The sequence below is a fragment of the Leopardus geoffroyi genome, chromosome C1 (assembly GCF_018350155.1).
Source record: "Leopardus geoffroyi isolate Oge1 chromosome C1, O.geoffroyi_Oge1_pat1.0, whole genome shotgun sequence".
NCBI lineage: Eukaryota > Metazoa > Chordata > Mammalia > Carnivora > Felidae > Leopardus > Leopardus geoffroyi.
In genome coordinates this window covers 41,560,909-41,574,282 of record NC_059328.1, presented here as the reverse complement: position 1 = coordinate 41,574,282, position 13,374 = coordinate 41,560,909, and the positions used below count along the sequence as shown (strand labels likewise).

The 13,374-nt window shown below is 38.1% G+C and overlaps 1 protein-coding gene across 14 annotated transcripts in view; it reads right to left on the bottom strand.

The window, feature by feature from the left end:
• The window catches only part of OSBPL9 (oxysterol binding protein like 9), a 195,014-nt gene that overhangs the window by 62,876 nt on the left and 118,764 nt on the right, over positions 1 to 13,374 (bottom strand). Inside the window, exon 1 of one of the 14 annotated variants that reach the window (XM_045477361.1) lies at positions 2,742 to 2,936. The exons of 11 other annotated variants lie outside the window; for them this stretch is intronic. In XM_045477361.1, coding sequence (XP_045333317.1) covers positions 2,742 to 2,768 — 27 coding nt within the window. In that variant the 5' untranslated portion in view covers positions 2,769 to 2,936. Of the gene's footprint in view, positions 1 to 2,612; positions 2,937 to 13,374 lie in introns of those variants that run through there. 2 more of the 14 variants (XM_045477364.1, XM_045477360.1) reach the window with 2 other exon arrangements.

Below are 13,374 nucleotides of genomic sequence, written 5' to 3'. Positions count from 1 at the left end.
CTGGGGATACAAAGATGAGTAAAGACCTTTGACCTCTGGAGGTCAGGGTGTAATGCAAGAATCAGACATGTGAACAAAAAATCTACAATACAATCCAATGAAGGCTCAAATACAGAGATATTAACAAAGTGCTATAGTGGCACACAGACAAAGGACAAGAGTAACTCTAACTGGCTCTGTCTGAAGGAAGACCTCAGAGAAAAAGTAAGATGTGAGCTGTAAGTGAAAGGAAGAACTGGAGGTTTATCACTTGCTAGAATTCTAAGCAATTATAATTCTAAGCAAGAGGGAAAGGCTGTTTAAGGACAAAGAGCTGAGAGGCTAAGTCATGTTCTAAATAATTAACAGTTCACAGGGCTGGAGTGGATAACTTGGGTAGAGCACCTGCAGCTAGCTAAGTTGAGACGAAAGAGAGATAAATTAGGACCAGGCTGTGAAGGGCCTTAGACTTGACAGACAGCTGACTTTGGCAAAATGGATTCAAAACAGATTTTTAAGCACTGATGACTGAGTCTGATCTGATTAGGGATAAATAATGTGAGGAGAGGGAAGACTAGTTAGAAGGTTTTGCAAAAGTCTAGGTAAGAGATGATGAAAGCCTAAATTAAAGCATTATCATGTGGGAAAACAAAGACAAATCCAAGAGATATTACTAACGCGAATTTAACAGGATCTGGTGACTGGACATGGATAAGGGAGATGGAAAACAGCTTTAAATGACTAATTATCTATGTATGGTGGAACTTCAATTAATTAAAATATTTAGGGAGAGGGCAGGGCGCCTCAGTGCCTCAGTCAGTTAAGCATCTGGTTAAGCTCAGGTCATGATCTCACCGTTAATGAGTTGGAGCCCCACATCATGCTCTCTGCTATCAGCACAGAGCTGATCCTCTTCGGATCCTCTGTCACACTCCCCACACCATCACCCCCACACCCTCTGTGCTCTTTCAAAATAAATAAACTTTAAGATATAAATAAATAACATATTTAGGGAGACTTACTTGGCTTAATTACATATTCACGCTAAGAACTATTCTTTCGAACATAACCTTTGTTTGAATCTTTATTGAAAAACCTTGCTAAATATAATAGACTAACTACATTAAAACTGTCTTTTTCTATAGAATCCACATAAACATCAGTTATCATTCCATACTACAAAGTCTAGGCACTGATAGAACTCAACATATCACAGGGGTATACCCTAGAATTTGCTTTCAGAATAAAAGCCTGGTATTATCTTCCTCAAGCAACAGACTGCACACCATGCAATAGCCTGATTTTCCAATCAGCAGAATATGGCTGGATCATGATGCTCCTTCCTGGTTGAATCAAACTTAAACTCCCTGATATGATCTTCATATCATCTGGGGATGGCTGAGTGATTAGATTATTACTGAATACAATCTTTTTGCATTAAAAAAAAATCCACCTAGAACTTTAGAAATATCAAAATGGATGTGACCAAGAGCCTTTGCAGCTTAGTAGTTATTGAGAGGCACTTCAAGCATAATGCCATCTCTGTCAAAACCAAACTCAGGACACTTGGAAACAGATCTGGCTTGTCTGCGATATTCCTTATTTCTCATTTAAGCTCTCAGACTAAAAGTCCGAGTTTTGGTGGTTTATATTTTCCCTGAGTTAGGGAAGGTAATATATTATTTTATTTGTCTCTTGCTAAGCTGCACAAAAAATGAAAGCTAAAAAATTTTTTTTAAGAAGATGAAAGATGTTGATCCTAATTCTTAAAGGGTTTTATCACTTAATTCAACACAGGCAATGTTTTGAGAAATGATTCACAAACAGTGTTTGAAATTTTCCAATTTAAATATCACTACAAAAGCTCTTAAAACTGCAACTACATGCCTAAACTTCTCCACTGAAAAGTAGGAGAAATAATTACTTGATTGGTTTTTAATTTCCTGAACACAGCTAAAAGTAAACAACTTAACGGACAAGCAAAACCAAATGTTACTTCAAATTAGCAAAAAGTTTTCTGGCTCAATACAGCTCTTTCATAACAAAAATACTTGTGAAGTACGGTATGAATGCTGAAAAAATTCCATGATTCAAACATGCTTTTTACCCTATTCATCATATTCAACTTTGCATTACTGAGTTGTGCTAAGAACCTAAACCTTTACCTCCAGTTTTTCTGAGAACCCCATATTACTCCAAAGTTTTTAATTTTTTGTACAAGCTACCAAATAAGAATAAAAACACTCCCCCCCCCCCCACTCACAAATAATAGCACCTATAATTATTACACACAAAAAATACTAGGCCAGGCTAAAAGAACAACAGGGCCAAAAATAAAATGTTTGGCTTGCAACTGGAGATTCTATTAATGGGCAACTGGTCAAAATTAAGCTTTCACACTACGAGAAAGCTTAACTTTTGTGTTTATATCTTGAGAGAGCTCTCGAAAAGGAAAGTGAGTTCCACAGAAATGAGAAAAAGGGGAAGAGATACCCTCCAGTCTGGTTTGGTGGCGAATGACCTCTCTGTGGAACAAGAGGCCCCTAGCCTCACCCTCCAACCCATCTCAGCCGAAGAAGTGAGGAGAGCTCCCCGAGAAGAGAGGGCCTCGGTGGCCACGTCGTCCTACTCACCCCAGAGGGCAGCGGAAAGGAGGCGGGGAGAGAGCGACATTCACGCCCACGGCCCGGCCAGGCAGCAGGGACCCCGGGGACTCAGGGGTGGGGGCCGGCCCCTTTCCCAGACCCTCTGGGTCTACTCACTCCGCAAGTGGCCAGCAAGAAAGCCATTCGCCAAGGCCCCCGCCCTCTGTGCCTCCAGAGGAGGGAACTAGGTGCCGCTTCCAAGCACCCCTTTTCTCTCCCCCAGTCCGTATCCCCCAGAATGCAGTGAAGTCTCTCCACTCAGGTTCCGCCAGTCCCCCGGGACACCCCTTTAACCGCCCCCCATTCTTGCCCCGCCCCCCGCCCGGGCCTAAGGGCCGCACCGATTGGCTGGCCCTGGCGGCTCCTGGCAAAGAAACCCCTGGCGATTGGCCATAGGTCACCTGCTGTAAAAGAGGTGAGCGGCTGATGATTGGCCGTTAGGCCAATTTTGGGTGGAGAGGCGAGAGGGAGACGTCTACTCACGGGAGGAACGGGCAGCTGCGGTGGGCACCAGAGAGCCTGCCCCCCTGCCTTCCTGCCCAGACCCAACCCCTGCTGCTTCCTCACGGAGCCCGGGGCCCCCCTCGGGGGCTGTGAGCTGGGAACCCAAGCCTGCTGCAGGACCTATGTTTCGAGACGTGCAGCTGCTGCCAGCTGAGCCCACGCACTCCTTAGGAAAGGGAGGTCACTGCTCAAGGGAGCTGGGCTTGGCTTGAAAACTTCAGCCCCAGGAATTCCCATAACGTGGCGACTGGAGAAGAATTTACCGACGAAAAACTGCTCCACCTACACCCACCGACTTCTAGTTTACTATCTAAAAATCTGGCAGCTGTGGAACCAAGTTTCATCCCGCTGCTTTTGCTTACTTCCGCAAAGTTGTTTGTGTCGCGTGCGGGGGGGTTGGGGGGAAGGAGTTGAGGGGAGGAAAAGATACTTCATCAGTAAACAAAAGCGTGGGTGCCTGTTTTATTAATACAGGAAACATCGTAGGCCTGCTTTATACCACAGCTCCATAAGGAATGTAGGTGGTTTGTGAAGATGCTTCAAGAAACTAAATGGCATAACTTCACATTAGATCAAAAGTTCGAATTTAGAGGACTTTAACAGATAATTATCCAAAATGCAGGAAATCACAGGCATAAATGATTAACTTACTGCTCCGGAGGACAATCTCCTTTTCTTTCCCTTACTATTTTTCTTTCTGGTTATTTGTATATCTGCAACTACTAAATTCCTAAGCACCTTAATTTTTCTAGCTCTGTTGCTATCCCCTACAACTAGCATAGTGTGCCCTGCACAGAAGTCTCAATAAATGCTTGCTGCACTCAATGTTAAAGATACGTACAGTTTAATGTAAATTTTTTTTCCCCAAAATGCCCAATACCAAACACAATCTCTTTTTCCCAAACCCATGCTTCAAAACCCTGGTCTTCCAGTACTCCCTCTATGTCAGTAAACGATAACCACTACCATCCACTCTAATATGCAAACCATAAACTGGACAGTCCATGTTGCCTCTCTCATTCCACCTTCAATCCATCAAGTTCCATCATTTTTACCTCCCCAATACATTCTCAATTATGCCCACCTCTCTCCATTACCACCACTCGGTTATAGGTCTGGGCCTTTTGCAATAAACTTCCTGAATCTACCCTAGCTCCTCCAATTCAGTCTTAACACTATAGCCACAGTAGTTGGTTTTCAAAGCCAATTTAATTACCCTCTCCTCACCCCCTACCACAACCAATTAAAGAACTTCAACTGCTTTCCAATGTGCTTAGGATACAATTCAGTCTTTAACAATGGCTTACAAAGTTTACTTACACCCTTAGTCCATTTTACACCTTCCACTCCTTCATTTTTTGCATTTCACATAATGACCTTTTTCAAGTTTCTTCAATTTGCCATGGACTTTCCAAGCTCATAGCCTTGGAGCCGGCTGTTACTTCTTTTACACTTATCCACTTGACACAAATCTTCAATTTACTGCTATTCATCATCTTATCCTCCCCACCTATGTGAATTCCTATTGTGTTCTCATGGCCCCTATAACTCTCCTTTACAAAACTTATCACAGCTATAATTTTACATGTATTTGAGTTACTCTTTTTAATTACATAAAATACTCTTTTTAATTTCATAAAATACTCTTTAATTACATAAAATGAGATAATTTACATAAAATAAAACACATCTATTTTAGACGTACAGTTCAACATATTTTGATAAATGTATACATACATGTAATCACCACAATTAAGACACAATATTTCTATCACCCCAGGATTTCCCTTAAGCCCCTCAAGCAGTCAATTCCACCAACCACTGCTCTATTTGCATTATTCTTTCATTAATGTTCATGTTCACCACTAGACTGTAAGCTTAATTAGGCAAGGATCTATCTGATTTGGTTCAACATTATATCCTCAATATTCAGCCATATGCCTGGCACATATTAAATGCTTAATAATGGATTTTCTATGTTAATAGATTATGAAAATAAACATCAATTATATGATAAATATCAAACCATAAGCAGTGATGTAGAAAAATACATGAATTTTGCCAGATGGACAAGGTCAATGTCTAGCAACTTTCACTAACACCCTTTAACATTTTCCTTTAATATCTGCCTTTCTAGCAGTTTTGTGCTTGAGCAGCCCAAAGTATGTAATTCAATATTGGCTGATCCAACAGTTCTCCAGGGGAAAAAAGCCTCCATCTCTAATTCTATGTACTGTACTGTTTAACCCCATAAGAGACATAATACTTATTTATATCTTTCTTGCTTACCAGGTCCATCATGTGCTTATGTCTTATCTCCCCAACTAGACAGAAAGACCCATGGTGTCATCAGTGACTTCATATTTAACAGTGTCTATCAAAGTGTCACACTTTTTTAAAAAGTGTTCTCCAAATCTACCACCACCACCACCACCATCATCATCATCATCATCATCATCACTGGTCAGTCATTTCAAAATATAATGCACTATCATTTTTGACAATATAGGGTAAATAGTAAAGTTCTAGTAAGATTTTAGTGGACCTGATTATCATTAGTTTTTTTTTTAATTAATAAGCTGAAGTATTAAGATTAGGGGTAATGGCAATAGAATATATGAGTTATGATGGTCTCTTAAGACAATTGAGTTTTCTTCTACTGTGTGTGTGTGTGTGTGTGTATGTGTGTGTGTGTGTGTGTGTGTGTGTGTATAAAACTCTACATTCTAGTTACACATGTAAAGAGGCCACAGCTACAATCCAAAGTCTACCCGTTCATCTAGTTTCATGCTAGAGATAACTATTTGTTACATATAGTTCTCATTTTCCTAATCCTAGCATAAAGTTAATGTGCATGAAAGATGTACTATTTAAGATGAAAAATAATTACGTGATACAGGGCAACTTGACCCATTTTATCTCAAGAAACTAGAGGACTCATAAGCAAATTTGGCAACTCAAATTGTTTTTTAAAACATCTACAAATTGGGGCACCTGGGTGGCTCAGTCAGTTAAGCATCCAACTTCAGCTCAGGTCATGATCTCACGGTTCGTTGGTTTGAGCCCCGCGCCGGGCTCTGTGCTGACAGCTCAGAGCCTGGACCCTGCTTTGGATTCTGTGTCTCCCTCTCTCTCTGCTCCTCCCCCACTCACGCTCTGTCTCTCTCTCTCTCAAAAATAAACATTAAAAAAAAGTTTTAAAAAATCTACAAATTATTTCAGAAGAAAGTTAAGGGACCAATGCCTTAAACCCATATATAGCAATGGATTTCCAATGTATGCATAAAAAAAAGTCTTCAATACTTATCTTTGAACTACATAACTAAGGCTATTATGTGATTAAATTAGTACTTCTGTTTTTGTTCAAGATAAAGAAGAATACAATAGGATGAATAAGGAGTACAAAAAACAACCTGAGAAAAATAAAAACACAAAGATTCAGGGTGAGGGGTCTTTCAAATGGCAAGAGGTCAAGCAAAAAATAGGCCAATTTTACCTGCAGCTATTAAGATGAAAAGAAAATTTTAACCATACAGAATTCATCCACTACTTTCAAAAATATTCTGCTAGAGGGCTCAATTATGTTTATGTATATATTACATTTATATTCATAGTATATGAATATATACCTATGAATTTGCTTTGCAACTCAGGCCAAATGACTGGAACAGGTAACATTAAGAGACAACTCTTGGAAGAAGGACATGCAGCTCCACTATTTAACCAGTATCCAAAAGTCTCAAATTTCCACATAGAAACTTTGGTCATATGGAATCAAAACACCACTTGCCATATGGTAGAAGCAGTCTGTACTATCTCGTGACCACGGTGACTATGTTCCAAAAGTTTATTTTATTTGCAATTCTCAGTGCATTATCAAACAGAATAATTATTTGGTTCAAGGTTAGGAATAAACAGCCTTTATAAACCACACAATGGCTATGATAGTGTACTGCCTTGTTCACCAATATATCTTTAGTATCTTCTTAACACAGGGACTGACATATATTAGGTACTTAATAAATATCTGTTAAATGAATGAAATGCCAGGTATCATACTATGAAAACAGCAGTATAAACAACTAAAAAGCCTGAAAATGGCTAGTAAAGCAAGCAGAACAGAGAAAGCAGAGACAGAAGGCTGTTGTTTTACTGTATGAGCCCTTTAGTACTATTTAATTTTAAAAGCTTATATTAGGTACTAGTGCCCCAATTTTTACACATAAAATTCTGCAACTTGTAGATTTCATTAAAAACACATGAGTTGCTGGGGTGCCTGGGTGGCTCAGTCGGTTGAGCGTCCAACTTTGGCTCAGGTCATGATCTCATGGTATGTGAGTTTGAGCCCCACGTCAGGCTCTGTGCTGACAGCGGGGAGCCTGGAGCCTGCTTCATTCGGACTCTGTGTCTCCCTCTCTTTCTGCCCCTCCCCAACTCATGCTCACTCACACTCTCTCTCTCTCAAAAAAAAAAAAAAAAAAAAAAAAAAAAATTAAAAAAAAAGACACATGAGTTGCCAAATTTGGTTAGAAGTACAAAGCTCCTTGCTACAAAATGGATGAGATGGCTTTGTATTATGTAATTACTCTTCATTTTAAATGCTCCTGCTTTTATGTCCTCCAACTTTATGTAAAATTAGGAAGTTAACAAACTGTGTGTTTATCTCTAAAGAAAGGGTGTGGGAAACACTACTACTTTTATTTTATATACTTGTACATATTTAAAAAAATTTTTAGAAGCATGACTTACTTATGTCATTATTTTATTTTAATTTCAATTAAAATTGAAATTCTCATTTTTTAAAAAATTTTTTTTTCAACGTTTTTATTTATTTTTGGGACAGAGAGAGACAGAGCATGAACGGGGGAGGGGCAGAGAGAGAGGGAGACACAGAATCGGAAACAGGCTCCAGGCTCTGAGCCATCAGCCCAGAGCCTGACGCGGGGCTCGAACTCACGGACTGCGAGATCGTGACCTGGCTGAAGTCAGACGCTTAACCGACTGCGCCACCCAGGCGCCCCCGAAATTCTCATTTTTAATGAGAAATTCAATCCTCATTATTTTTATTTTCTACTTTATATTGGACTGAACTCTGTAAAGTCAAAGACAACACGGCACTTATTCACGATTATATCCTCTATAACTAGTACAGTGCATGGAATACATTAACTGTGTGGTATTTACCAAATGCATAACTTTTTTGTATTCTCCATATGTTCTGAAGTGAACATGCACTATTTTTTTTTTAATTTTTAAATCTTACTTTTATACAGAGAAGGCAGGAAAATATATAATAAATTCGAAAAGATTTCCATAAAAACACAGTTATGATAAATTTCTGGCAGTTAAAGGAATGACCTTCAGCAGCTATAAGACTGAATCATCTGTTCTTTTAATTTAAAAAAATTTTTTGAGAGAAAGCGCACACAAACACTAGTGCACGCAGGGGAGGCACAGAAGGAAAGGGAGGGAGAGAATCCCAAGCAGGCTCCACGCTGGGATTCAGGGCTCAATCTCACCACTGTGAGATCATGACCTGAGCTGAAATCAAGAGTCAATGCTTAACCGACTGAGCTACCCAGGCACCCCTGGACCATCTGTTTTTGTTTCCTAAGAGTTTAAGATAGATGGGCCATTGCTTGGACAAAAGAACTGAAGAAAATTATGAATCCTAGAATCCTAAATGCCAATTTGGGAGCCAGAGATTATCTACCCTCAGTAATTGCAATGACTATGGAAACAGCCCTTAGGGAAATTTTTCTTTGTTATAGGAAACCCAAGTAACTGGCTTTCTCCATACCACTTCACCTATGGAAAAGGTGGATACATATATATTGCAATCATTTTCTTTGGGAAACAAAGAGTTTCAAGGGAGAAAAACAAAACACATCTATTTTTCTCCATGATACAAAAATAAAATCTAAGGTAACAGGAGAAACACTACAATGCTGGTAAACAGATACTTATATACTGAGAAATTGAAACATATGTTCAAAAAAACTAATCTTCAGTGAAGTAGCTTAACACCTAAGAATAGTACTCAAAAGATTTCTATCAGTTGTAGCTACCCAGTAAGACACATGAGACATTACAGAAAAGAGGGTAGAATTAAGGTATCCTAATACTAAAGATTAGTTTCTCAGCTACTATCCCAAATTATACCTTAAATACAAAATTTGGCAGGTATGTAATTGACCGAAGTATCTAATTTTGAAAAAAGCCTTCATAATGGCTCTATAATGGTTCTGTTATTTTCCAGCTTCAATAATGATTTGCAATCTGAATTCTATCACATTTTCCTTATGTATAATTAGGTTTTACCCACAGATTCAATGGCATTTCTGGTGAGGTTTCTACTAGCCCTCTCTATTCCCCTCAGCCCTATTCTTACACAAGGTATCATGTCCTTTCTAGGGGCTTGAGATCAAAGCCAATGGATAATGAATGAACAGTAAAGGGCAAAAATTATAAAATTACAAGACAGTAGTAATGAAATTCCAATTTGATAACCACCTAAGATACAGTCTACAATGGCCTACATAAACCTATATAGACAAGGACAATTATAGCCCAATTTCTCGGACCAAACAACAATCACAGAAGCCATTTAGTATGAAAAAATTTTAAATATCAACTAATTTATAGCATAAATGTAAAAAAATATAAAGGTCTATACTACTCAATTAAACATCTACATGAAGGTTTTTAAACTGGAATCTAAAAAAGTATCTACCACAATCTTCTATGTTTTCATTTTTTCTATAACCTATATAGCCACAAACTGAATCATCTCAGTAACAACCTTAAATCCAAGTGGTACCAACTTATTTCATTGTTCATTTTGTTTATCATCAACTTGGCACCAAGTACTACTACTTGTCACAGAAGAGCCTTGACTATGAAAATGACATATTTTGTGAAGTGAAGGTCAAATAACCTCATAGGATGTGATGTACAAATGAAGGTTTCCCAGTAGTCAGAACAGAGAAAAGTGGCAAGATGACAGTTATCACAATCCATAGCAGTGTATACATGTCAAACTTAAAAAGATTCTATACCCTAACAGTCAGTACCATTTTCACATTGTAAGTAGTGACCCATTTTTACAAGGCAGTATCATTCATCACATTAAATAAATGTTAATTTAGATTTTATTGCTTTGTATTTTGTTTGTATTTAACTTGCAATTTTCTTTTGGATGTATAAAATTTTAAATATAAGAAGTTTATGCCTAGCTTAATTTTTGCCCACATTAAGTAACATGATATATATAATACTTGAAACACTGGAATTTTGGGCTTGCAAGAGTTTTATTTTGTTTTTTTTTTCTAAAATAGGTCCTAGTTTACTGAAGATTATAAACCTTTTTTACATCTGTATGATATCCAGACAAGCTGCTATAATTCACAAAACTTTGCACAGTATAGGTAACACTGCTAAACCTACAGGATGTAGCATCCTATCTTCTTCCAGTGATCAATTCCTTGCTTGGCAATCTCTTGCATTTTGTCTGTACTAAAGCTTACTAGGGCAAATAAACTAAAAGTTTCCCTCCATTAATCAGTTTCAGCAAATATCCACTGAAGGATTCTTACAGGCTAAGAAGAGGGGAATAAGAAGCTCAACAGCCCCTATGGCCCCTCTTCAAGGAGTATCCTAATTTAGTTGGCTGTAAATACATGCAAAGATAACACAAGCTAACATACAAATTTAGAATGACTAATGGAAATTAAACTACTATAGGAGTTGCAAGGAGAGAAGATTTTAATTGTCTTCTCACATCCTCAGACTATCCTAATTGCAATTTTAAGATACCCACAGAGGAGGGGCACCTGGGTGGTTCAGTCAGTTAAATGGCTGACTCTTGCTTTCAACTCAGGTCATGACCTCACCGTTCCCGAGTTTGAGCCCCGCAGCAGGCTCCGCACTGAGAGTATGGAGGCTGCTTAGGATTCTCTCTCCCTCCCTCCCTCTCTCTCTTTCTCTCTCTGCCCCTCCCCTGCTCATGCGTGCTCTCTCTCAAGATAAGTAAATAAACTTAAAAAAAAAAAAAAAAGATACCCACAGAGAAGCAGGGAAAACAGGAAAAGAGGAAAGATAGAAGGAAAGGGAAAAGTTACAAGAGATGCTGGACGAATTTACAGTTAATCAGAATAAAAGGAAGAATGGAACTAATATTTATGAATACCTTCTACATACAAAGTAGAATATATTAGAGATATTATAAATCTGAACACGACTTTATTGAGGCTTTATACTTACCTTTAAAGATCAGCTCAGACTTAAAAGAAATTAAGTACTTACTAACCCACATTATACAGCTAGTAAGAGGGCAGAGCCAGGACCCAAGTCTTGATAAGCCTAACTTTACAGATTTTCTACTATAATATACTGCTTCTTAAACCATATTCAAGTTAGACAGTGCCTAGTGGGCTAGGCACATAGGTGCTATGATAAAAATACTATCAAAAAGATAGGTTTGCTCTCACCTCATGAAACTTATAATCTCAAATGGGAGATAAATTAAACAATAATGTATTATTAAAAGAGATAATGCATGTAAAGCCCACATAGTTCCTGGCACATAAGAAATGCTCAAATATTAGTTGCTACTGTTATTACTACATACCAGAATGTTATATGGACCACAAAGGAGGGGAAATTACAGCAGAGGTTAAAGAGGTAAGAGAGTACTTTTTTTCCTCCATGTTTGGATATTTATTCAGCAACTAAATCAGCAGGTGGTTTCATGGAATAGATGTAAAATAAGGAGAAAAAGAAATTAATGTGTATTCTTTAGAATATGGGGACATGCATAACTGCTGAATTAGGTATTTTCTTCCTATCTAATAAATTTGGGTGCCAGAAGTATGGTTAGAGCTATCCTAAGTCAGGGCAATGGAAAGGGGCCTTAGCAGGAGTGGCTGTTACAACTAGAGTTTGTTGTGTTAAAGATGCATGAGCTTCCCAGGGATCAGGTTAGTAAGGTAGAAGGATAATGGAATCCTCCTTAAGATGGCTACTTTCTACCACAATGAGACTCAGAATTAAGAATTAAAAGAATGTTAAATGTTCTGCCAAAAATAGAAACTGGGGTGTGAAGGGAGCAAGTGGTTAGTCGGAGAGCAAATAACAAAATGCCTGTGTCAATGAACTGTGTAGCATGGGATATCCCAATGGGAGGATGTCCAAAGAATTCCCTGATGAACTCCAATTTATTTATTTTTTATTTTTTTAATATATGAAATTTATTGTCAAATTGGTTTCCATACAACACTCAGTGCTCATCCCAAAAGATGCCCTCTTCAATACCCATCACCTACCCTACCCTCCCTCCCACCCCCCATCAACCCTCAGTTTGTTTTCAGTTTTTAAGAGTCTCTTATTCTTTGGCTCTCTCCCACTCCCAATTTAAAAAATCTAATATTTAGGCACCTGGCACACATACGTCACCAGTCATACAAGACTTGGGCTATTTTTTTTCCTGTACTCCCTTTTCATATCCTTGCCCTAACTCAGAAGGAATACCTATGAAGAAGACATGAGACAAGTGAAAAAAAATGAATCCTTTCCATTGTCCCAATAATACAAGTTCCTCAGTCCTCAGTTGGAGTTATCAGGCAAACTATGAGTTGAATAAGAAATTAAAGTTTTGATACAGGGCTGAATTAGAATTTCTTAACCTAAAACAGTTTTAAAATCCAAAATAAGACTTATTCTTATAACTCTGACCAGAAAGCTATGAATATGCTCAAGCTCAAGCAGTCAGACATGGGGAGGGAATATATGGCAGAGCAATTTTTTTTTTTTTTTATTACTGGTTTCAGGAGTAGAATTCAGTGGTTCATCAGTTACATATAAAAGCCAGTGCTCATCACAAGTGCACTCCTTAATGCCCACCTCCCCTCCAGCAACCCTGAGTTTGTTCCCTATAGTTAAGTCTCTTATGGTTTGCCTCCCTCTGTTTTTATCTTATTTTATTTTTCCTTCCCTTCCCATATGTTCATCTGTTTCTTTTATTAAATTCCACATGAGTGAAATCATATGGTGCTTATCTTTCTCTGATTTATTTTGCTTAGCATAATACACTCTAGTTCCATCCACATTGTTGCAAATGGCAAGATTTCATTCTTTTTGATGCCTGAATAATATTCCATTGTATATACATATATATATATACACACACATATACATACATATATATACATGTATATACATATATACACATATGTATACATATATACAT